The sequence below is a fragment of the Tetrao urogallus genome, assembly GCF_951394365.1.
Source record: "Tetrao urogallus genome assembly, chromosome: 14".
NCBI lineage: Eukaryota > Metazoa > Chordata > Aves > Galliformes > Phasianidae > Tetrao > Tetrao urogallus.
Window position 1 is genome coordinate 11487743 of NC_136827.1, and position 25686 is coordinate 11513428.

Here is a 25686-nt window from a genome sequence, read left to right on the forward strand (position 1 = left end):
TCCAGAGAACTGGAGGTCTGGTTCATGCATGCAACAAGCCATTCCACATTAAATCCATACAGCATTTTACTTCCCTCAACATTACAAAAGCGATTTGCTCCCAGACAGTATAATTAGTTCACTCTCCACTACTCATATTGAGTTTCCACAGAGAACAGCATGAACTCCACACACACATCAGACTATTAATGCCATGGTCAGAATTCAGAACGGTTTCAGTGTGCTGCAAGTTTTCCCTACCACGTCCCTCCCTGACAAACTAAACATTGCCACCTACCGACACTGCCAAAATCTGAACTTGGAATTTTTCACTCCCCACAGTGCCTACAACAGAGACAGTAAGGAGGTGGCATTACAGCCCAGATAAAGGAATCGTTAATTGATGCCTGAAATCCAAGACTGATGTCACTTCTGTTGAACTGTTGTGGCTACTTTCCGATGTCCAATTCTGGTAAATTTACTCCAACTCGTGCAACCTGTCTGCCAATTGTACATTGCTACAATAAAGACCCTGAATGTACATAACAGAGGTGCATGAACTACATGAAAGAATTCCCAACAAGTTTTAAGTGCATTGTTTCCCCTGGATTCGATAGCACAGAAGATGAAAGCTGTAGTCCAAGTAACTCAAAAAGTAACATCTGTTGAATCTGTTGCTGCCCTTCCAACATTTTTGCACATCTTAGGCTTGACAAATAAGAGATCTATGATCGTTCTTGCATCATTCAGCTCCAACAGCAACAAAACATAATAAAAACATGTTTTAGGTTTATTTTACATAACTACTTTGTCAAACAAGAAGTACCAAGGCAGTCGCAAAAGTCCATCACAGTGTGTGAACAAGGGTTCTACTGCGCAGCTGTTGCACGTATTCTTTTGCTTGGTCAAAAGCAGTCTTTCGTGGCTCTGGAGGAGGAGGAGGCCCTTCCACCAACTTCACAAAATAGTGGCACTTGACGATTTTCATGATGCCAAACATCCCCCTCCCATGGTAACGGATCCGTTTTGTATAGTGGCCTTTGCCTGCCAGTGACTCAGCTGGAGGAAAAGAGGTGGGGAGGAGAGAAGACCAGTCAACCTCAGAATAAACTGCTATAAACCTGCAACTGGAACACTGTCTTACCAGTGGATTATTCCATGACTGCAACTGAAAAGTTAATTCAATTAATGATTCCCTTCTCCATCTTCTGTAACATTCAGCAGATTGGTGCTACAGAGGAAATCCTCTGAGAGAGAGGAGTTGAACTAACACTTCAGAAGCACCAAAAAGGTGAATTTAGAAAGTGTACAAATGAAGATAATGTCAGTTGTGATGCAAGTACAAAGCATATCTTTGAGTTTTTGCTGAAAATATTTACTAGGAATTGTATTTCATCCATCTCTGCCAATTTGAGACAACAAAGTCTTACTAAGGATAAACTTTTCATGGAGTAGTATGACATTCTTCTGTGCTAAAATAAAAAAAAAAATACATTACCTATATATAAGTTTGATTTGAATTCCACGTTGTGATTTCTTACTGCCATTTCCTGAGCCTCTAAGAGAACCTGTAACAAAAAGAGATAGAAGTACTGAGCAGGAATTGAAGCAATGTTATTTTCTATCTGTGGATAAGATGAAGAAATTTGCGAGTTCAAAGTCAATTACAGAAAAGTATTTCAGAGAGATCAAAATTGTTAAAAACAGACTTATATCTTACATAATTACATTCTCTGCACACAAACTGGAAAACTTCACATCAACCTTATTATATTTTTGGGTTAGATGGCTCCCACCAGCAGCTGTCAGTGAATGGACCTTCAATTGGTTTATACAAGATTAGAAATAGACATGGGTAGAAATCAAGTTATGCCATTCAGTATTTTTGAGCTAAAACTTAATACTACTCAATCCTAATTATGCCAGAAACCAATGCTTTGGCCAAGCAAACAATTTGATGCTCCCAACAACCACTGTGTATGAAAAATGTCTGTGCTTTAACAGAGCTCAAACCCTTCCTCGATGACACTCCTCATCATTTATGACTTTGAAGAAATGAAGCACATTTACAGAGCAGCTATTTATAACAGATTTGGCATTACTTACCATGATCTCAAATCCAAAGATTATTATAGTGAAGGTACCCACATGCTGTTTGTTATCATCAAAAGTTTAGAACATTCAGCACAAGCTACTTCTGTGTATCCTTAAGTCACAACATTACATGACTGCTACAAGAACGTGGTCTGAATGGGCTCTCACAGGCTTACAGAAACATTTTAAACCAACATCATCAAATATTTGGGAAGTTTTCTTGAAACTGGGTTTGTTAGAGAATACAGCTGCATACCTCTTTGATCACCTTTGCTCCCTTTTTATCATTAAATTCCAACTGAGCAAGAGCTTGATCAATGGACATTCCTTTAACCTGCAATTTAAGTGTTAAAGTTAACTTGTGTAATTACAAATATTTCTTTTATTCAGAAGACAGTCTTTAAATTATTTTGCTGTTACAAAGAACAAATCAGAAGACCAAGCTTCCTTAACACACATTTCTTCAGTGCAATATCATACATACAATTCTTCTCAGCTAAATGCTGAATGATAAATTACTCAACTTTTTTTCAACTGTCTTCTCTCAGAGCGAAAAACCAGCAATTACTCTGCTCCAAAGATCCCTGGGTACACATTTGAGAGCATACTAAGATGAAGATAAAGTGGCTAAATCAAACTACAAACAACTGCCTGCTGCACAACTGCATCCTCAGTACTCTATCATAAAGATACTGATTACACTCTGATTGAACTAGACTGTTAAAGCAAATGCAACAATTAAATTTTGTTCTAAAATTCAGAACAAATAAGCACTTTTGCTTACCAGTTTTGCCAGATACCACATCTTATCTTTGCTGTATTTGATTTCCCTCCGACAATGATATATTTCCTGGGTGCATAAGAGAGAGAACAAGTAATTTCACTTGAGAACAAAATGAAGCATACACACCTGCCCTGCAATGCACACTCTTTTGAGGAATAGAAGAACAGCTCTCCCCTGCTACTCATACTTTGAACACACCAAGTCAGGCATGCTGCTGCCATTTTAAACTGTAAACTTTAATACTGTATAATAACAGTAAAACTCAATACAATCTTATAAGAATTAAATTAGTTTGTAAACAGAGATCCTGAAAACCATATTCTATTTTTTTTTCCCCACATCTTTTCTTTCCTCCCCACCTTCTGAAGCAGGCTAACGACTCACGCACCCAATCTTCAAAGTATTACTGTGCTGCCACACCATCTTGCTGGGATAGCAACTCAACACCAATGAATTTAATCAGCTCTTCAGAAGTGAGGAGGGTTTTGAGTTTGACTGACATGACGAGGTGTCTCCAAAGGGCCATTTAACATTATTACTGCACCAAGAGAGCAAAAGCAGCCAGTAAAATTTAACACTGATACATATTTGAAGGACATCGAATCTTTTACAGACAGGAAAATAACTGATTTAAGTGAGCTGGTTGGTAACTCTATTTTCATGTGTATATTGCACTGGTCAGCACTGTATTTCTAATTCTAGGCCACAATATTGATAGAGGTGATAAATGCTAACGGCTCACAAAAGCACGTCAGGAAAAAATGATTCTTGTGAGATGCAAATAATTTATTTTGCTGAGCAGCACCTCTAACAGAGGACACAAGACATCATTTCCCAAGTACAATTAAAAAAAAATGAAGATACAAGACATCAGTTTTCAAGAATGAGGAAATACTGAAAAATTCACCTAAAATTCTGTCAGGTTAAGGTGTAGAGAAACCAGCATTGATTACTCCCTTCAGTGACCAAAGACAACCAATTAAGTTTCCACAAACGACTCAAATTAAAAGACTTGCTTCTATTCACACTTATCTGCAATTCCCAGCTATGAAATGATCAAGAAGAGGGGACAGGGAGAAGCATGCACGATCTTGCTATTAGTTTTTGATGACAGCATTTGTTATGACCACGTTTTAAAAACAATCATGTTACTTAAACTGACTTCTGCCAAAGTTGTCTTGAATGGCTATCAGCCTTCATTGGTTTTAGCCTCTTTGCTTCTATTTGTGGTTTAGTAAACACAAGTTATTGTGCAACGGACTGAAGAACAATTCCACTGCACAGTGTTTACAAAATGATTTCTTAAGGAGAGGAGACTTCTGCCATCACACTCTTTACCTGACTCCCGTGTCTGTCCCCACACAACTCTACAATCCCTCACACATGTCAAACAAATGAAGCAACCATTATGAGATTACACAACCTATGAACAGCCCCGTTAAGAGGGGGGCCACAGCGAGAGGCAACAGAATATCACATCTAAAAGAATCCTATAAAGCAGAAAACTCAAAAAATTAAAAAAGCATGCACTCTATTTAAACAGGTACCATTAGTTCCACTGCTAAGGGAAAGTCACATTTATAGTTATAGCAGCTGTCTTCTTTCCTAGATACCTACTGCTGGATCAACAGCACGAGTGTAGAACAACATTATTGGTGACTTTCAGCTCTTCATTGTTCAGAGAATTCTACAAGCAGAGGATGGCAATCGTTTGCAATACACTGAGTAGATGATCAGCTGCACAGCAGCTTCAAGTTCCAATTAAGTTAGAAATGGAAAAGAATCAAAGCAATGTGAACTCCTACAATTTCAATATGCGAAACAGAATAACACCTTAAATAATCAACAAAAAGCAACCAGACTCGTGCCTTGTGGAGCCCTCCAGAGACAATCTGCTTCGAAATTGCTAAACACAAATGTGTAAAGAAAGGTGCAGGTGTGTGCTTACAGCTGGTCTGCGAGGTTCCCCGGGCAGCTGAGGAGGGTAAACAATCCTGTTCTTTTTCTCCCACTTCCCAAGTTTCTGCAGGGATGCACTTGTGTGGATGCATGACAGTGGGAAAGCGCTACCAGCTGCAAACCACCTGCAAGACAACACCACAGTCACTGCTGTTGAACATAAAAGTTCTTTGCCACTGTCCAGACTATCTGAAACAGCTGTGAACTTGCTTGCCTTCATAAAGAGAACTGACATATTTGACTACTTTCAAAGTAACGCTGTTAAAGTCCTTTACAGTTTACATTGAAGGGCTTTTTAATTTAATAAAAAGCTTAAGGCTTCCTAAGGCATGCCAAGTAGCTTAAGTTACATTCGTATAGCATCTGATTCCACACGTCCCCTGATCATCACACAGACACCATTACCTCTCTTTGCTTGGATGTGGTTCATTACTTGCATAAGGAATTCATGTCTTGTAATTTTCCCAAGACTAACTAATACTCATCTAACTTTTAACAGCAAATCTTCTAACAGCAATAATTTGTTGCTTTCTAAGGAACTGAGAGTGAAGAAAAAAAAGCATCAAAAGCATGTAAGCATTTACCGTGTCTGAAATTTGAAAGGGAAAATAATCTCCACTTCCAAAGTGCAAGGAAACCAATGCAAGACAGATGACAGCAAATATAAAACTTTCCACCAGTTTGCTCACTCAGTCACAAAGACTGAGCTGCGTGTTGCCCCCTGCTGACCAGGCAGAGCACTACGAGGCAGCTGCTCACAACGGCAAGAAACCGACGAGTTCAAAATGAAACACTTGGAGCTTTAACGAGGCTCTAACAGCTCTGTGTGGGTTGCCAAGTTACGCAAAACATTTTAAAATGTCTGGCAAACAAAACGCACTGAACAGCTTCACGAAAGCATTGCACACCTTAGAAAATGTTCACAATATCAGTACGGAGCAGGATGATAAATAAATGTTTTAGGCACATTTTTTCCCCAGTTATTTACCAAAACAACAGTTTACCATCACGACATAATATCAACCAATACAGACAATATTCGACCACCACACAAGTATCACTTTGCAGTTTCACAGCCTAACAGTGAACTAAGCATTACTCTCCAGACATGAGCACAACACACACGAGCCCTGACAGACTGAGGAACCTTACATTCTGTATCTTAAGACAATCCAGAGAACAACTCTATTTACCATAGTTCCAAGAGAGGAAAAAGGACATGAACACATTGCAAGGAAAAGAAAGTGACAAGCAAGAGAACTTTTCGTACTTTACAACCAAGAGGTTCGTTTAAATAAGTTACATACTGTGCAACTTTACAGGAAGAAGCATTCACAAGCAAAAGGTGGGAGACACACAGAATTGAAAAACTGATCAGGGAAAGCAATTCAGCTGAGCTGAAGGGCAGTAACACAAGAACATTTCATTTTCTTCAGTGACCACCTCTGTGATTGACCTCCACAAGCTCCGGCAGAGACCAAAGCTCTGCACTTTGAGCACCACACCCTCAGCTTTTCTTCTGGAACTGGGGATGCAGTGGGCAGCGATCAGCACTCCCCAACATGCCTATGCTGCTCCTCCAGAACAAAGGAGAGGCCAGGCAGGAGGGCAGTGACTGAGGAGAGGACAGACAGGTGCAGGAGATGCGCTCTGAACAACGCAACCAGAGAAAAAGCTGCGTGATGGATACACGGGGCCAAACGAGAGCCTCTCACCGTGCCACAGAGCGCGCAGGAAGATGAGCACAGGGACGGGGAGCGGCCCAATGCATACAGCCCAACCCGGCCTGCTGCAGGATAGCGGAGCCCCGCACTCACCTCTCCGGCCGCACCCAGCCAAGGAGCCCCCGCACCCAGGCGCTACCTGCAACGAAGAAACAAGGTGAGCCCAGAAAGGAGCGAGCGATACCCGCGGAGCACCGCGCCCGTCCCCTCACACTCACCCGAACCTCCCGCGCAGCGCGCCGCCATCTTCCCCGCTTCGCTTTACGGCGGCCGCTCCCTGCGCATGCGTAGCGCGGCGGGCGGGAGGGCTGTTTTGCGACAGTTTGCGACGCTTTGCTCGGCGGGAGCTCCCGAGGTGAGCGTGTGGCGGCGGCGCGGCGCGGGACCATGGCGGCGGCCGTGCGGGTGCTGCCCGCCTCGCCCAACTGGTACTGCAGCCGCTGCAGCGACACCAGCGGAGACGGGCGGCTCTTCGGCTTCGCCGCCAGGCACCGCATTAGCGTGCTGGATGTCAGCACCGCTACGCCGACGTTTCACGGTACGGCCGCGATCCCTTCTCCCTCTGCGCGCCGTATTTATAGAAGCGGCCGAGATCCGGTCGGGTGCGGGGAAACCGCGTTCTCACAGCGCTTCTCTCGGTACAGGGGAGCTGATCGGGCACACGGAACGCGTCGCCGCCTTCGCCTTCTGCCCGCACCGCGAGCACGGCTCTCTGTGCGCCAGCGGCTCGGACGACGGCAGCGTGCGGCTGTGGGACGCGGCGGGGCTGGCGCTGCGGGCAGAGTACGGCCTGCACCAGGTGGGAGCCGGGCCGCGGGGTTTGGTTCGGGGCGATGTGCCGCGGGCGGATCTTGAGCTGCCGGGCGGCTCGTTCCCTTAGTTTTAGGTGTACGCTGCCGGTACAGCATTGTAACGGGCTGTTGGTCACTGTCGGCAGCTCCTTGCTGCCGCACCCAGCTCGCTTTGCCGTCTCAGGGCTTGTGGGCAGTTACTGCTGCTCGGGAGACTGGCAGATAAGTGGCAGCCCAAACAGTTTAGGACAGGGAATGCTTGCAGGTTAGTTTCTGCTTGCTATCCTGGGCTGTACAGTTACAGAATGGTTGAGTTGGAAGAGAACTCAAAGCCCAAACCGCTGCCCTGGGCAGGAACACCTTCCTCCAGATCAGCCATCATCCAGGGTCTTGAGCACCTTCAGCAACGGGGAACCCCCAGCTCCTAGGCAGCAGCAGCACCTCATCTCCCTCTGAGGATGATCTCTAGGCAGCCAATGAAGGCAGGCTGTTAGAGCAACGTTCTGTTTTCTGTCCCAGAAGAGCCTCCTGCTAAATGCACTTCATTTTATGTTCATAGGATCACAAGGTTGGAAAGGACCTACAAGATCACTCTCTGAGAGAAAAAGTTTTCCTTATGTCTAATCTAAACCTCCTATGGTATAACTTGTGGCCATTTCCTCAGGTCCTGTTTGTTGCCTGGGAGAAGAGGCGAAACCCTTCCTTGCCACAGCTTGCCTTCAGGAAGTTGTAGAGTGCAGTGAGGTCTCCCCTGAGCCTCCTCTTCTCCAGACTAAACAATCCCAGCTCCCTCAGCCATTCCTCATAAGACTTGTGCTCCAGACCCCTCACCAGTTTTGTTGTGCTTTAGTTCTTTAAAAGAACCTACAAAATGAATTTAGTTGGCCAAGCATGCTCTATGGCTTTACATATATTCAATTGTCTTTCTTCAGAATGCAATCACAGCGTTACACTGGTCACCCCTTGTGAAAGATCTGATTGTATCCGGCGATGAAAAAGGGGTGATTGTTTGTTACTGGCATAGCAGAAGTGACAGCCAGCAATTCTTCCCAGAGCCTCGGACTATTTTTTGCCTTGCTTGTTCTCCTCATCATGAAAACCTGGTGGCTATTGGGTAAGTGTTACGTTTTGCTTTCCATTCTTCATCTGAAAGTGTCTTGTTTGGATTTTTTGTTGGCACAGTTGTAAGGTTACTTTTAAGAAGTTTCAGTGGCTATTTTTTCATAGTATTCCAAATTGTATACAGCAATTTAGAAATAATATTCTGGTAGATGTGCAAGGTGTACAATTCTATAACCATTTATAGAAATGAATTTGGTTTAAAATCTGAAGTTACTTAAGACAGATATTTTTAAATTAGATTTCATTAATGTTCATCACATTACAGGTTACCTCATCTAAAAAGTTTCATAGATTTATTAGCTTTTTGTTAACAGTTGCCATTCCAGTCCTTTGGACATCCAAGACTGTATTGAATGAAGCAGGAATGTGAAAGCCTTTCAGATGGGAGAGATGGAGAGAATGAAAGTTATTTGTGGAAAAAGGAAAAGTTTTTCTCTTATAAAAGCCGCTGTTACTTTTTAAGACTCTGACAACTGTATTGCGAATAAATTGGTGTTATTCTTGGAGCCAAATATACTTCTGGTGTCACTTCTCAAACAGAAGGCAGCTGTGTTTATGCTAGTGCGACACTGGAGCTCCAGCTGACTGGTCTCATTGCCACCTGTGATTGGGCTTCTCTTACTGATCCTGGGTAGTAGCCTGAAAATCGGATTAGATGTTCTTCCACAAGGGTCTAACAATCTATCATTAACTGGAATCTCTGTTTTTAGCTACAAGGATGGCATGGTGGTTATAATTGATATCAGCAGGAAAAGAGAAGTTCTTCATCGGCTCAGAGGTCACGACGATGAAATTCATTGCCTGGCCTGGTGTCCTGTACCTGGTGAAGGAAGGTTGCCTGCTTGGCAAGATGAGCTCCAAGGTATGTAGAACTGATACACAGTTTGTGAAGTGATTTTTTTTTTTAGCTCAGGAAAATTCCCTTTGGAGAACTGAATTCCTTATCCCTGTGAAGTCAGCAAGTAGCTCATCGGATGGAACTGATGAGTTCAGTTAAAATGTTCTGATCCAGAGCAACAGGTTTTCAGCTTATGTTCAGAGCTTTGAATTCTAATGGTGTTTCCTTCAATGGTGTTTCCTTCAGAAGAAGGTGACGTTCCAAATGGGGAGCTTAAACAAGATACAGCCATGAAGAAAAGTTGTTACTTGGCTTCAGGAAGCAAAGATCAGACGATACGAATATGGAGCTGTACTAGAGGCAGAAGTAAGTTTCATAATTTAAGTGAGAACAGTATGGGTGAAGTGCTCCTATCTGACTGTAAGTTTCATTTGCTAACCCAATAGTTTAAAGAGTGGAGAGCCTACTTAAAGCTTCAGATTCACGGGTCTTTTTTTCTGAGAATTGAGATGTACAAAGTCGAGATGATCCCTTTCTTTTCCAAAGGTGTAATGACTCTGAAGTTGCCACCCACAAAGAGGAGAGGTGGAGCTGTCGATCCTGCTGTTAAAGAGCGTATTTGGCTCACTGTTCACTGGCCTTGTGGTCGTCCCACAGAAATTATATCCAGCTCTTTTGGGTAAGTAGGAGACAAAGCATGTTAAGTGCAGACAGCAATTGTAAATTAATTCATTGATATTTCAAGAACAGCTGGCAGGAAACACTGACCCCCATCTTCCTTCCTTCTTGGTACAGTGAGATAGTGGATAGATGTGCATTAGCAATGATAGTCTGTATTATTTTTTGAAGTGAAGGATGAAATATACATACTTTAAATTTTGCAGAGGAGAACTGCTACACTGGGATTTGACCCAACCTGGAAAACGCAAGTGGACACTTTTGGGATCTTCAGAAGGACAAAATCACTCCCGTATTGTTTTCAATCTGTGTTCCCTGAAGCATCAAGACAAAGAGCTGCTTCTTTCCATTTCAATGGACAGAGATGTAAGAACCATTTTTAAAATTAACATCAAAATAGCGGCAGCAGTTCAGCCTGACTGAGTGAAACTAACGCTTTGATGACCACTTATTTTCTCCTAAAGCAGGCTTATCCCTGGCTTTTATAACATCATGGCTCGACATTTCTTCTGAGCACAAGTTGTGCATTTCTTTGTTAGCGTGTAAGCTCAAGCTTTTATCGTAGTGGACAGAATGGTTATGCCGTATGGACTTGAAAATTAAATGTTCAACAGCTGGAGCTCACGATTTCTGCCTTTTTTTTTTTGTTTGGGGGGGAAGGGAAGAAGGGGAGGGGGGCAAGGCGGCTAAGGAGGGAAGGGTTGTTGTTTGATTTGGTTTTTTTTGTGGGTTTTGTTTTTTTTTTTTTTGCCTTTTACCAGCAGAGAGCCTCCTATTTTGAATTCACAAGAGGACTACATAATTAAACCGTAGTCCTTTTGTCTTTTCCATCACAGTCTTGCAGTTATTACAGCCCTGTCTTTGACGCGTGCTGCTCTGAGTGGAGATTGCGTACTTTGAGTCTTCCTCTCACCCGTGCTTTGTTTTTTCCCCTATCATACCACTCACTTTAAATTTATCATTCGTTGCTCCTTAAACATTTTTTAGGTAAAGTGCTGGGACCTATCAACTCTGGATTGTAGCTGGACAATGCCTTCCCTTGGGGGATTCGTCTATAGTCTCGCTTTCTCCCCTGTGGACCCAGGCTGTCTTGCCGTTGGTGTTGGAGACAGCATGATCCGAGTATGGAACACTTTGTCTATGAGCAACATCTATGATGTTAAAACCTACTGGCAAAGCATCAAATCCAAGGTTACAGCAGTAAGTGTGCTTTTGATTCCCTTTTTTTTTCTCGTCTCTTTTCTTCCTCCATTTTTCACTTGGAGGAATGTTTTTCTCTCACTCTGAAGGTTTTTCCCCAACAAAATACCATCATGCCAAGTTGTCACTTCTGCTCTCAACTTGCATGATACAAATTTTAGAATTGAACAGCGTTTTAGATGTTTTTAGATCACTGGGCATTTACACTGCACAGACTGAAAATGAGCTGAATTTCAGGTGGTTACTGTCTCTCTTTGTTGGTTTTGTACACCACTGTGATTATTCCTTTTGTCATCCACAGTTTCCTTTGCTCTGCTAGGAAGTTTAATGTGCAAAAACTGGCATGGATGTCTTCAGTTTAGGTTTTACCAGCAGTTGGCTAAAGCTAACGTTTGGTAGAAGGTGGCAGCATTAGAACACATTAGTTGGTCATGCCAAAAGCTTTCTCACAGTTCTAAAATATTGTCTGTTTCTATGTTGTAATGTAGATGTCAGGTAGTATTTCAATGATTTTAGTTCCTTTCATCTTGTCCCAATAACTGGTAAGGGAAAAGTCTTTGATTCACATCACAAAAGTGTTTAAATTGAGTTGCTGTTGTTGGCAGGGTGGAGATAAGGGACAGTGCTTGCTCTTTGGTTTCAATGCTTAACTTTTTGTTCATCTTTTTAAAATTAATTGCCCATTCCTTTTGTCATTATGGGGCTCTTTCTATTTTTCTTGCAGCTGGCGTGGCATCCAACTAAAGAAGGTTGCTTGGCTTTTGGAACAGATGATGGAAAAGTTGGCATATTTGACACATTATCCAGCAGGTAAGAAAGTAGTTTTCAAATTCATTAGTATCAGATCTTGCTGGCATGACAGCATGCATAGATGATGTGGTCTTTCCTGAGGTCTACATTTGCTATTTGTTAATAGTTAAAATTAAATTAAAAATAGTAAGATGGATTTTAAGTGTATCTTTTCATCTGTTGGTCATGACTGGTAGCTGCTGAAGTAACCTTACTCAGACTGTGTAACATTCACCCGTTGGAAGTCATCAGTCAGGGAAGACTTTGGTCAGAAACAGTTGCATAAAATGAGGGACATGCAGGTGCAGTTCATTAAGTGTTCTGTTCTGATTTTAGTAGTGTTCTGCAGGAAGCATCAATGGCTGAGCCATTGCTTTAGTATATTGAAGCATCTGTTGTCTGTTTTCACTAGAAATACATTACTTCAATTTTGGGGGGGTTTTTGCTTGTTTTGGATTTGGTTTAGTTTTGGTTTTTGTTTTGTTCTGTATTTTGTTCTGTATTTCCCTTTGCTGAAATCTGATTACTCCTGCTTCCTTACCTTCTTGCACAGTGCTAAGAATAAATCACCTCAGATCTCCAGTACTTACCACAAGAGGACTGTATACACATTAGCCTGGGGGCCTCCAACTCTTCCTCTATCTGCAGGTGAGTGTTATAACATCTTGTTACAAAGTAGAAATCCATACAGAGCCCAGTCATGCCACAAAGTTGGTGTGCTTCCCTTCCTGAAGGATGCGAGCTCCATTTGCTTGGTAGCTGTCCTTTCTGTCCACTAAGGATGTGTTCTGCCTGAGGAATTGTTAACAGCAAGGGAGCAAAATAACCTGTTCTATGTTTTGAATTCTAGTAGCTTCAGGAAGTAGCTGGGAGTAGAGTACAACACCACAGTCACACGTCTGCAATGCACTGAAATACTTGTACAGGCTCTCCACAATAATTGGTTAGGATCTAGTACAGATTCTTTAGCTCCATAAGTGTGTTTCTATCATTAGACCTAAACAGAATGGCTCCACTGGTCATCTTCTGCAACTTCCCCCCAAGTTTATTGACCAGAATTTAAAGGGAGTTTTAACACAGCAGCAATTGTGCTGTGGAGAATGAATGAGAGGTCCTTTTAGAGGATTGTATTTTGAGAATTTCTTCTTGCCAGATCACAGAGAATCAAAGCATACATACAGCATTTTAAAATAGTTTTGATTTGTAGTGACGACTGCTTTTCCTAAGACTGATGAAGAGCACAGTATATTTACATTTTTTTCTCTGTTGAATAGGAGAAGAAGGTGAGCATCCCTCTGTAACTTTGTATAGTTGTGCTGGAGAAGGTATTGTTTTTCAACACAACCCTTGGAAACTTAGCGGAGAGGCAAATGACATCAACAAAACCATCAGAGACACTAATTCAATCAAAGTGAGTATGATTTTTGCCTTTTTCTATGGATCTCTGACTATAGTTGCTGTTGCCCTGTAGTTGTAGGCTTTTGAATTTTCGTGGAACATGTAGAGCTTTCTAAGGAGCACAAGGAGGTGGAGCATCAAGGTCCTTTTGGAATCCAGACAGATTTCATTGGACACATTCCACTGCACTGATAAAAACAGCCACTGGTTCTTGCAACATCTTGCAGTTCATTCAGTCTTCAATTGCCCAAACTTATGTCACTGCTACAAAATGCAGCAGACACTTGTGTGGCTTCTGTTTTGCAGACTAATTGTAATTCTGTCTAGTTGCCAGTTGTGTTCTGTTGATGTATGTGAGAGAGACCAAAGAGCTTGTGTGATGGCTGGTCATAGCTGTGCCTTCTCTCTACAGCACAAACTGCCTGCGCGTACAGAGATCAGCTGGAAACCAGATGGCAAACTCTTGGCCCTTGGCAATGAAGATGGGTACGTTTCTCTTGTCAGGATTGGCGCGTGCACAACCTTAACCTACAGGAGTCACTGTTATGAAGCAAAAGTACTTTTGTTGTCCTGGTTTGGCTCTTTTCTTCCATTGCCTATGTATCTGAATTGTGAAAATACAGCATTCTTTGCTGGGATTTCATTTAATTGCTCTCGGCATGGAGGATCTACAACATCATGTTACATCATTTTTCAAGGATCTACTCATGACTGACACTCATTTTCTTGATGTAAATTGGAGTGTGACTTGGATCCAGAACAGAAAATCTCATTTAGTTTCACAGACTGTCATTCAGGACAAACAAAGCAAAATTGCATTTTCACTGACTGAAGGATTTCTCACGTTGTTATTCTTGCATTTCAGGTCAATTGAAATATTTCAGGCTCCAAGCTTGAAGTTGCTCTGCACTATCCAGCAGCATCACAAATTGATTAACGCCATTCGGTGGCACCATGAGCATGGGAGCGATCCAGAGTTGAGTTACTTGATAGCTTCAGGCTCAGTCAATGCCATTATCTATGTGCATAATCTGAAGAGTGTCATAGGTAATGGTTTGCAGGTTCTATCCCGTGTCTTGGCATCTTATTTTGTTTTCTTCTTGCTTTGAATCGCTAACTGTAGCTTATTCTTTTATTTCTTTCAGAGAGCACTTCAGAAAGTCCTTTGACTATAACAGAGCCTTTTAGAACTCTGGTGGGACACACAGCAAAGGTCACAAGTCTTTCTTGGAGCCCCCACCACGAGGGAAGATTGGTATCAGCTTGCTATGATGGCACTGCACAGGTACTTCTCTACAGCCACTCAGAATTGTATTTCTTTTACTTTCAAATCATCCTTTCTGCAGTATTTTAGAACCAAGCTGATTGAACAGCAAAGCTTTTCTGAGTTCAGTTGCTTAATTACTGCATATTTACCCTTGGCAACAGTCTCTTTTTGGATATCTGCTTTGGATACCTGATACAAAGGTATACTTTTTTCCTTTTGCTTATTCCCGCTTTTCTGACATGCTGCACAAATGAGAATATTGCAAAGAAGGCTTTTAGTCCAAACCTCTGGCAATGAACAAAGGGAAGCTGAGCAGTAGGTATGGCTTTGTGCCTTGCAATTTGATTTGTAAATCCAGTAGCATTTTTGGATTCTTAAGAAAGACATTAAGCAAGTATATTGGTACAAAAAAAGAAAGCTCTCTGAGTTTTCTCTATTTGCTTGCTGGTGACTGAAATGCCTCTGCAAACTCATGAGAAGGCGAGCTCCTACAAATGTACATTGCTAAATTGGAAGCACAGAGTTTCATGGGTGGAAGAGGCTGAGTAATTAGGTTTGTTTCTTGGTCATAAGGTGTGGGATGTTATGAAGGAAGAGCCGCTCTGCAACTACCGGGGGCACCAGGGCCGGCTGCTGTGTGTCCAGTGGTCACCGGTGGACTCAGATTCCATTTATACAGGAGCTGATGATTTCTCTGTTCACAAGTGGCTCATCTCAAAGCAGGAGCACACACGGCCCCCTCAGGGTAAGTATATTCGAAGATCCTTCCCTGAAGGTGATTTGGGAGCCGAGAAGTAGAGAGTTGCCATGTTGAAATGGCAGTAAAGCTTTTACGCCGATTCAATACTGCCTGCTTCCCCTTTAGGGATAAATACTGTCTAGGTTTAAATTCAATTGTATTCTTATTTGCAAACTCAATGTTGATCTTAAGAGGCAAACACCTTATACCCCAAAAATGTCTACGGTAATATCAGAGTAACTTCTTTGTGACCTTTCATAGGCAAAAAAAGTATAGAATTGGAGAAAAAAAGAAGTATCCAACCGAAAGTAAAAGCCAAGAAGAAGAAAAAGCCTGTAGGAAAGAGTCCAACCAAGCAGGATCTAAGTGATGCCATGAATGGAGATGAGAGCATGAAGGATACATTGCTAGAGGAAAATGGAGTGTCTGACCATGAAGGAGAAAAAGAAGCTCAGGAGACAGAGTTGTCCAATAAAGATTGCGTGCCTGGTAATAAATTAATTGTCTTAGTTTAGTGGCTCCCAGACTGTTTAGCCTTCAGAGCATCAGCAAGCCTAACATCTGTATGCAGGATTTTCTTCTAACACAATTTTACTGAAATAGTCCACCCGAGGGAAGTATGATTCCATAACACCTTTCATAACTTTATAAACTAATTGAAAGACAACCATTTCCAAACAAGAAATTCTGGACTAACAAAGTTAACTGTTTGCCTTGAAACAGTGTTATTTTTTTTATCACTGTTGATTTGTGGTGATAAATCTTAATACTGATTGACTGTCATTAATATCTTCTGTCATCTTAGTTTTTGACAGTTCTGTGATGTTTTCTTATTATTTCCTTTCCCTGAAAGGCTATTAAGTTATATGACAAAGCAAAGCTTGCTTTCTATATATTTTGGTATTATTGTTGCACAATATTAACGTCCATTATTTTGCATGTATTGTTTATCCTTTCTTAATCACTTCTTAACTGCAGTGCCCAAGGATACATCTTTATCTGCATATGATTACTCTTCATTCAGCTCATCAAAGCCTTTTGTAACCCAGAAAGCCACTCCTGTGAAAAAGGATCCACCTAAAGAGAAACTAGGTTGGTACGTTTCAGATACTTGCACCAGTCCTATATCAGAAGAGTTCTTCATTCTTGGTTTAGGCTTGGCTGCATCTTCCCTTATTAACAAGTGGTGGAGAAAGAGAAGAGCGTGTTTGTAAAATGTCTTAAAGATTTCAAGTCTCTTATTTGCCCTGCTTGCCAGATCAATTGAATATTGTTTAATGTGGGCACAGATGGTGCCTTACAGTTGCAAGTTTTAGTCTTGGCAGGCTGGCAGAAAAAAAAGCAAAGCGATCAGTATTTGAAAGTTATCACTGTAATAACAGGGATGCAGGTACCAGTTGAGTATGTTTTTCATTTTCTTCTGTGAAGAACAGGTAGGCTGGTTTCTGTTTGCTTTTCTGCATATGTCAGAGTTCTGCTTTCTCTGTGCAACAGTGACTAAATGTATTGGTTTTTCAGCTCCTGATGCCTCTCTGAAGAAGAGGAAACCTCGCTCTCTTTTACCCTTCAGCACATCCATGGATCACAGATCAAAAGATGAATTGCATCAGGATTGCTTGAGGCTGGCAACGTGTCTGAAAACCAAAGGTATCAGTCTTAAACTGTAGCTTCCCCTCTCTGATCAGCTGGGTAAAATACTTAGAGGGAAGGTGCTCTTAAGTATTGAGAAGCATGTCGTGAATCCATGGTCTCTGGACAACTTGGCATTAAGTTTTGGAAATGGTGATCTACTGTCTCTTGTAGTGCTGTGGCACTCTGTAGACACTCCAGACAGGTTTTTTTTAGGATCCTGCTTTATAGAGATAGGGTAAGATTGTATAGCTTGGGGTTTTTTTTCTCCTTCAGAAGGTGAAAGGGAAAATAAGTCATCAGGAAGACGTTTTTATCCCTAGATTCAGATCATTCCAAGGGAATTTCCTATGTTTGATTTGGAGTAAGTGTCCTGCACACACAAAATTCTTCTGTTCAAACTTAGATGTAAGCTCTGAGTGACAATCTGCAAATGCACAAGCTTCTTAAATCTGCTGTAAAGAAAATGGAAGACAGAAATATTTGCAGTAGCTGAGTGTAGTAGAGCAGTACGCTGAGTTGGCACGTCCTCGTTTCCCCTGTTGTACCAAATCCTAAACGTTCATTCTCTTTATCTGTGTTAGATGATAATGAAGATGTGTCCCCTGACCTCCAGAATCGCATCCACTTGGGGCTGTTCACAGACAGAGCTTCTCTGCACAACATGATTGATGTGGAAGGTAAGTGGAACGAGCCCAGTTTGGCAGTATGTGCATTGTCACTGCGATGTTCAAGAACAAAACTCCTACTGCATATTTAAGTGCAGGATTAACAATGCAAGTCTGCTTGAAAAGAACAAAAGGCTTACTTTTCCCAAACAGTTTTTACAGCTTTCAAACACAAACCTAAAATGCTTTAAGCCTGAGCAAGCTCATTTCTATCAAGATATTTTACTGTGTCAGATAATGCTGGTGCACTCATTCTGAAAGATAACGAGGAAACTTGTTTACTTCAAACAGGAAAATACCACTTGGAGAATGGACATCCAGAGCTCTTTCAACAGCTCATGTTGTGGAAAGGAGACATGAAGGGTGTACTCCAGGCAGCTGCTGAGAGGGGAGAACTGACAGACCAGCTGGTAGCCATCTCACCCATGGGTACGTTTGCTCGTGTGACACACAAGCAGATGGAATTAGTTGCCAAACTTCACCTCGTTGTTTTAGATTGGAAACTCATTACTCTTCTGGATTGGATAGCAGTTTCTTCTTTAACAGTATGATGACAAAAATCAAATACAAAACAAATTCTAATTATGACAAAGCCTGGATGTTCCCACAAGCACCCTTAGATTAGCGCAGCAGAAAATAAAGAGATTTCCTTTGGGACTTTTCAGAGAAGCAGGCTGTACCTCCAAGGGCAAAGATGCTGCTTTGTGATATGTAGCAGTTCTGGCTCGCTGTTGGTTTAAATGTACTTTTAAGTTATTTTACTGCTAGTGAAATCCTACAGTTGTTTTCAAGTCCAAGCTTTGTCCTGTTTTGTTGCCTCAAGTTGCTTGCAATAGAAAGATGAAGAAGTACCTAAGTGGGGGCAAAAAAAGCGCGTGCTGAAGAAACCAATGAATTCTTGAAGAGAACAGGATTTTTTTCTGTTTTAGTTTTTTTGCCTGTAATTGTATTGCTTTCTCTTTTGCAGTTGGATATCAGGCTTGGGTTTGGACAGTAGAAGCCTTTGCAAAGCAGCTGTGTTTCCAGGAGCAATACGTGAAGGCTGCCTCCCATCTCCTGTCCATTCATAAGGTGTATGAAGCTGTCGAGCTCCTGAAAGTGAATAATTTTTACAGGTTGTTGCATGTTTGTGTTTTAGATTTTTTTCTTCTGTTTTGTTTTTGTTGTTTGTTTTTTTTTTTTCCCCATGAAATACTTGAGGTAGTTTCTTTTTAAATGTAAGAGATGATTCCTTTATGAAAGGAGAAGGTATTTATGTATTTTTAATACAATCAATCTTCTGTCTGGTTTCTCTTACGTGCATTAGGGAAGCAATTGTAATTGCTAAGGCTCGGTTGCGTCCAGAAGATCCAATTCTGAAGGATCTCTACACCAGTTGGGCAGCTGTATTAGAAAAAGATGGTCATTATTCCATGGCTGCCAAATGGTAAGTGTTACTAGTAAGAAGACAGAACTGAGGGCTTCACATTTGTGACTACCAGTTACTAATAATATTTGGAATATTTTGGTCTGGGATTGCACTCTGGCTTTACTTGATGTTGTTTTTGGCTCCGGCATTTTTGGAGTTTTCAGACTTCTGAGAAAGATTCAGCTGAAATCCAGACACAGGCACTAATTTTTGTCTCTTGAATCTATTTATTTGTATTACTCTTGTAAGCCATGCATGTTTTACATACCACCAGCAGTTTTATTCTGGAATATGAGGCTTTGTGACCTAGAGTCAATTCGCTTTTTTCTCTTTTCAGTTATCTGGGTGCTTCCTCACCCTACGATGCAGTTAAAGTGCTGGCAAAGAAGGGGGATGCAGCATCCCTTAAAACTGCTGCTGAGCTTGCTCTGATATCTGGAGAGGAGGAATTGTCAGCAAGTTTGTCTCTCAGATGTGCCCAAGAAATGCTGTTATCCAGGAACTGGGTTGGAGCACAGGAAGTCCTTCAGCAACAGAAAACTTTATTTGTGAGCCTCGTTCTTTCCTTTCTGCTTTATTTTAGTAATGTCTCTCTCCAGATTAACTTGATTAACTTTACACCTCTTCCTGTGTATTAACAATCCACTGGTAGCCCTGAGCTTGTTTTGCCTCAAAATTTTTTTTCTAGAAGTTTATTGCAATGACACTTCAAAAAACCATGCATCTTGGCAGAGAAAAATGGCCTATGATAGGGAGGCATGTAGGCTCAACACACATTCCATTCATAAGAGGTAGTTCAGAAGGTTTTTCTGCTTGTTTTTGCTTTGCTTTGTTGTGGTGGGTTTTTTTTGTTAGTTATATAGTGCAGATTTCTTTTTTAGTACATAGTAGTGATCATAATAAGAAAGGTAAAAGAGTGTTCACTGTTTACATTAAATGAATGAGTATCTCCATCTGAGGCTTAATCCAAGAATTTCTTATAGCACAGACTGAGAAGCAGAATGTTGCCTTAGCCTGTTTTGATGTTTCCTTCTGACCTTAGAGCCTCTGTCAGTACTTTTCCTTTATATATTTCCTATAGAGCCTATTTCCTATAGAGCTATAGTAGTGAAGTATGCTATCAGCAGCAGCCTGCTACTAGCTGTGTTTTTAATTTAGCCACTTGGTGTAGGCAGTAAGAGATTATTTTTCAGCTCAATGCTCTTGTTTTCTTCTCTTGTTAAAGGGGCAAAGACTCGTTTTCTGCCTCAACGAACTGCTCTGTAAGTGCCTTAGCGAAAGAAATCCCTGTAATCGAAGGAGCCCTGTGCCTCCCTGCTACCACAGCTGGGAGCTGAACAGAGATGCCTCCTTTTTCGACATGGTGATAGAGGTATGGCAGAAGGTCCTAGGCATGGACACCACTGAAAAAGCCACGTGTGCACGGGAGCAACTGCGCAGTATTGAGCATCTTCCTTGTACCAGCAACACTCACCCAAAGCAGGTAACTGGACTTAAGTCTGTACACAACAAGCCTCCCTATGGCACGTGCAGCCACTTTGTGGTGTCCTGCGAGCTGTTTCCAGGAGACTGCTTTCTGCTACAGGATGAGGTTACAGTCTGGGACAGTTAATGATGAGACAACTGGGGCAGCTTCCCCCAACAAGACTTTGTTTACAACTGTCAGGGGAGGCCAGGATGCTTGCTGTTACAGATATGGTAGAGTGCAGGTATGGTCATAGACTGATGCTCCTGCAGCTCTTCTCTCTGCCCTCACTGAGTCACTGACCATTGGGGAACTTCTCAGCCACTTAAGAGGACAGAGGCAAGCACAGTTGCTGATAATTATAGTGACAGGTCATGTAAAGATGCTCTGATTTCCTACATAAAGGAAACCATGTAAGTTACATCACTGTTAAAATTTCTCTTGAAAAAAACGTGCTTCTGGACTTTTCTGTAATAGTTTTAACTAGCAAGTCATTCCTACTTAGCAGTATAACTATGAACTGTGCTCTCTGCTGCTTCCTCTAGGTGCTTTTCTATATCTCCCATGACCTGACCCTCGCAGCACTGAGCTATCAGGCTGCTGCCTGGGATGAGGCAGTGAAAAGTATTCTTGGTGCCGTGGCCCGTAGTTACGATGCTGGCAATTTTACTCTGATGCAAGAAATTTGCAATATTTTCCTTCCTGAAGGTACGTCTCTTCTTGTACATCTCCTAGCAATGACAAATATAAGAATCTTCCTTGTAAGCAGAGTTATGTGTCTGTTACATCCTTTGTTGCTCTTCCCTTTATTCTCCATACTATGCAGTGCATTCAGCTGTAGCTGTTGATCACGTGAATATCCTAATTAGTGATTTAGGACACAAGGGAGTTGAGTATGGATGATAAGAAGATGCAGTCTCATGCTAGCTAGAAGAGAGTACTGTATTTAAAAGGATGGCAAAGATGTCTGCTTTTGCTTTTCTGCTTCCAGCGTCACACTGCTGCATCTGAGTAAATCTGTGTTAGGGGTCTCCTGTACAGCCATTCGGTTATTAGATCTGGTCTTTTTTATTTGGAAATCCTTATATTTGTAACTTCTTTTTTTATTATTAGGCTGTGAGAACCTGAGAGACAAACTGGACAGCACAAATTCTCAAAGTGTAGATGCTTGCAGAAGTTTAGAGGGCTTTGTGGCTTATGGACTGCTGTATGACCTGTGGTGGAACCCACCCAAAAGTTCTTCTGCCATGCAAAAGGCTGGTTTGGATCCTGTGTTGTGTCCCACTGAGCAGACAGCTCTTGAGCAGAGTTGCATTCCTGATCACTCCTCTCCTGAAGAAACTCCTGATCAAACTGCAGTTGAGATGGATGAAAACCTCAGCAGTTCAATGGAATTTAATAGGTGCAAGACAGAAAGCGACTCAGAAATTAATTCAGTCAATTTTTCAGACAGACAGTCAAAACTGAACGGCTGCAAAGTGCTCCTTTCAGAAGCGATTGCTGCTTTACAGAGCACACAGAGAGATATAGCTGAGGTCCAGAACATTTTAGCAGACATGATCCACCAGCATCAGCAGCAGAGGAATAACCCCCAGGGAAGCACAAATGGAAATGTCCATGAGAACAACGTGCAGCAGAGTTCAGAGAACGACTGGGATGAACCATGCTCTGACAGCAGTCAGGTCAAGCGGTAAGCTTTCGAACATGAGATGGATTGAAAAGCGTAGCTTTTCAGTTGGTGCTTGTGCAGTGGATTTCTTACTTGCTCAGATTACTTCTAATCTCATGCTGGTCAATGAATGTATGCCTAAGAAGTCTTGCATTTCCCTAAGGCATTAATGTGTGTGTGAACTTACTACGGCTGAATGACTTTGATAGGTGGGTTTATTATAGCAGGGAGGCTACACAGTCATTTAAACAAACCAATTACTCATAACACCTGCTCTTTTCTTAACAGTAAAGATGAAGAAAAAGAAACAATTACCCTCCCTGAACTAACAAAGCGACTCTTAGAAGCAAAGCAGAAATTAGCAGAATTTCCAGACAGTTTAAAGGTAAGTTTTCAGTAGAGGCAGTATAATTCTGAAAGAGGACAGCCTTTTTGTAAGTCGTTGTAATGCTATAACGTGATGGAAAGTACAGCAGCAATAGTGGGGTGGCAGAGCCCTAGCTGCAGCAAATGAGAAGCACAAACACAGAGCTATGGATACAGAAACAAAGGGAAAAAAATCACTTACGTTTTGAAGGCTTCAGGCATGCAGGGATCTCTAGCCTCCACTGCCAACCCTTAAAGGAGGCCTGGGAAGGGATGGATCCTGGCTCCACCCCTTCTGTCTCTCAGGAGCATTGCATGCACCTGAGCTCCCCTTTGCTGGCCCTGCCTTCCACCAGGTGCCCAATCACTGCTTCAGGCTGTGACTCAGCATTTCTGCTAGTTTGTTTATACAGAAGGAGCAGGGACTTTGTGCCACAGCTGCACTCTAGAAGTGTAGGATAAAGGTGTAATGTAAATATAAGCTGGCTGATATAGGTGGGCAGAATCGCCCTCCTTTTCCATGAACGAATCCCACAGCAATTTTGAGAGAATTCATAGCTGGCATCAGCGTTTGATTCTTGCTTCAAGCATTACTTTCTCCATGCAGTTGGAGCACATAGATGAAGTTTCTGCATGAGACAACTCAGTGGGATATCCTGTATGCATCTTTCCCATGTATTCTAAGAGCAATTCTATGCTAAGTACAGTAATTCCATGTACAGAAGTAGTTTTGATAGTGAAGTCATGAATGTCAAGCATAACATGGCCTATTATTAATTAGAAACTGTTCAAACGACACATTGTGAGATTGAGAACCACCCCTCTCTAGTCTATCATGTAAGTATTTACGGTGATTGTGCACAAGGGAGCAAACTTAACCAAGTTAAATGTGTGCTGGTGTCCTGGAAGAAGAGGAAAATATCCATCTGACTCATGACTGTCTCCCAGATAAGATACTGTAAAGCAGTGTTTGTAGATGCAGCTGCTTGAACGTGTGGTAATAGAACAACTCCAACTGAAAGAGTGGACTCACTTTTTGTTCTTTTTTTGTGTGCAGGTCTTTCCGTTCCCTGATGTGCTGGAATGCTGCCTTGTCCTCCTTCACATTGGAGCCCAGTGTCCTCCTGAATTACATGAACAGGCAGTGGATCTCCTTAGGAAACATGGTAGTGCTGACGTTTATGGAAAGGCTGCCAGGAAGTTCTTGACGTGACCTTTTGAGACCAGACATCTCCTCTGAGCTGCTCACAGTTACTTAGCACCAATTAACACCAAGACTGTTCTTTCTTCAAAGTGAAGGCTTGTTTCTACACATGTAGTTACTGATGACTGCTGTTTTGGATAAAACTACAAAACAATCGGGTTTATATACATACATCCATGGTTATCAACTACTACTTAATGGGATTGTGTTGGGGAATTGAAAAAACTTTTCAATGGGAAATTGAAAAGTAGTAGGTTGCAGCCTTGAAACTTTACAGGAGTTTTATGGCACAGGAAGTGATGCTAAGGAAATCTCTTGGAATTTACATGCAAAGTAGTTTTGAGCAGCTGTCTTCCAGCAGAAGAGCACTAGCTGCCCTCTGAAGAAAATAATGGTTCCTTCACGTAGTCTGACCTTTGAACCAGTGTTGTGTGACTTTACAAAGTGTGACTTTATTTTCCCGTCTTTAAATAAAGTCTTCTACAAGCAGGAACAGGCATTTAATGAGATATCATTAGAAGCAGTTATTTGTGTTGTTGCTAGAACAATAGAAATGGAACATGCTGGACAAAGCAGGTGTTTGTTGCACGTTGTAAATTAGCTTCATGTTTTGTTTGTTAGTTTTTAAGTATAGTGAGGGTAAATTTGAGGCTGTAACAGGTTCTCCAAGTGTCAAAAGTGATCCTGGATCCTGCAGTGCTGAACATGCACTGTTTTGGCCATTCTTACAGTTTACTAGAGCTTTTTCCATCTTAACATAAGAACTTCCTGAAAGAACAAGGCTGTAAAGAGCCTCAGTAAATTCTAGAAGCAAAACGATTCAAATAGCAGCAGGTAAAAGGAGGGAGTTGGATTAAAAGATTAATTTTAGATTAATTAAAGATTAATTAATATTAACCTGGTGAGTTGTTCCCACTAACTTGGAATTGCTTGAACCAGGAGGGGGAGCTACTGCTTAACCAAACAGCTCTCCTATCATTTAGGCAAGAATCAGTACGGTGGAGCTGAAGCAGGAAAATTTCAGGCAGGACACATCAGCAAAATAGATTTGTCATTTTAAGTGGCTGAGCTGCTTGCTGAGCTAGCAGAAGGTCAGAAAGAGAATCTAAGTCCACCAAAGAGATTTTAAGCTCAAACTTACTGAAGAACAGCTGATAAAAGCAAATTTTAAGAACTATCCCAGTCGTATATCCTAAGTAGTAAAAGAAAAAAACTTCAGCATCTTCCCTTTCTTGCATGCAGGCACCTCTTGAGTTCAGATTCCAGAATTCCATCAAGTACTAAAATTCCCAAACAAAGCCTTGTTTAAAAAAATTTATTTTACAAAATTTAAAAACAAGTACTATTTACAAGCATTTCAAAAACCAGCTCTAAACCTTCGTTCCTAGTAATGAATTGAATAAGCTTGTTTAAAATTCATGACCAAGTCAAAATTTTAAGTTTGCCCCGTCCAAAACTTTTTTTTTTTCCTAAATCATGTCATTACAGAGCTGCTGAGGAAGGAAAAAAAGTATGGCTTGATTTTTAGAAGTCAGAATCCCACATTGTTCATCCATTCTCTAGCTCTGTTTCAGATGTTTTTAATGACAGGAAGGAGAGCTGTTCTGCAGGTTGTTAAGCATAAAAAGGGGGGAGAAGAGGAACAAGTTTATCCATTTTCTGAATTAACTCTGTCAAAATGAGACTAACATTTGTAGGTCAAGTTGAAGACGACTGAAGTCAGAATATTGGTCCTGGCAAGAGGTTCTCAAGCAAAAATTAATTTCTAGACCCTCTTAATCTCTATCTAGAACAGTTTAACACCTGTAAGAACTAAGCCAAGGCTCAGTATGGATCAAGCCTGCACCATACAGAAGCAAAAACTATGAAGCTGACCAAATCAACTCCAGACTCAAGTAATATCCGTTCCCATCGT

The 25686-nt window shown here is 41.6% G+C and overlaps 2 protein-coding genes across 3 annotated transcripts; one reads left to right on the forward strand and one right to left on the reverse strand.

The window, feature by feature from the left end:
* Nucleotides 1-826: 826 nt before the first annotated feature.
* Nucleotides 827-2878, reverse strand: MRPL22 (mitochondrial ribosomal protein L22; the record flags this gene model as incomplete). Of its 2 annotated transcripts, XM_079542643.1 has the most annotated exons (4): nucleotides 827-1038; nucleotides 1478-1547; nucleotides 2330-2407; nucleotides 2858-2878. In XM_079542643.1, the coding sequence occupies 4 exons, from the start codon at nucleotides 2876-2878 to the stop codon at nucleotides 827-829; spliced, it is 381 nt and encodes a 126-aa protein (XP_079398769.1). The 2 variants fall into 2 exon arrangements, 1 of the variants encoding a protein (XP_079398769.1); XR_013792593.1 differs by lacking the exons at nucleotides 1478-1547; nucleotides 2330-2407; nucleotides 2858-2878 and adding an exon at nucleotides 1124-1208 and having other exon boundaries at nucleotides 924-1038.
* A 4049-nt stretch (nucleotides 2879-6927) lies between these two features.
* Nucleotides 6928-23780, forward strand: GEMIN5 (gem nuclear organelle associated protein 5; the record flags this gene model as incomplete). Its single annotated transcript, XM_079542611.1, has 28 exons — nucleotides 6928-7078; nucleotides 7185-7339; nucleotides 8264-8445; nucleotides 9164-9315; nucleotides 9538-9657; nucleotides 9838-9970; nucleotides 10176-10335; nucleotides 10957-11169; nucleotides 11894-11979; nucleotides 12512-12606; nucleotides 13233-13369; nucleotides 13769-13842; nucleotides 14222-14403; nucleotides 14502-14641; nucleotides 15197-15368; nucleotides 15624-15851; nucleotides 16341-16454; nucleotides 16881-17009; nucleotides 17576-17671; nucleotides 17951-18088; nucleotides 18627-18774; nucleotides 18966-19085; nucleotides 19405-19615; nucleotides 20293-20550; nucleotides 21078-21240; nucleotides 21646-22222; nucleotides 22490-22586; nucleotides 23625-23780. The coding sequence occupies 28 exons, from the start codon at nucleotides 6928-6930 to the stop codon at nucleotides 23778-23780; spliced, it is 4587 nt and encodes a 1528-aa protein (XP_079398737.1).
* Between the last annotated feature and the right edge of the window lie 1906 nt (nucleotides 23781-25686).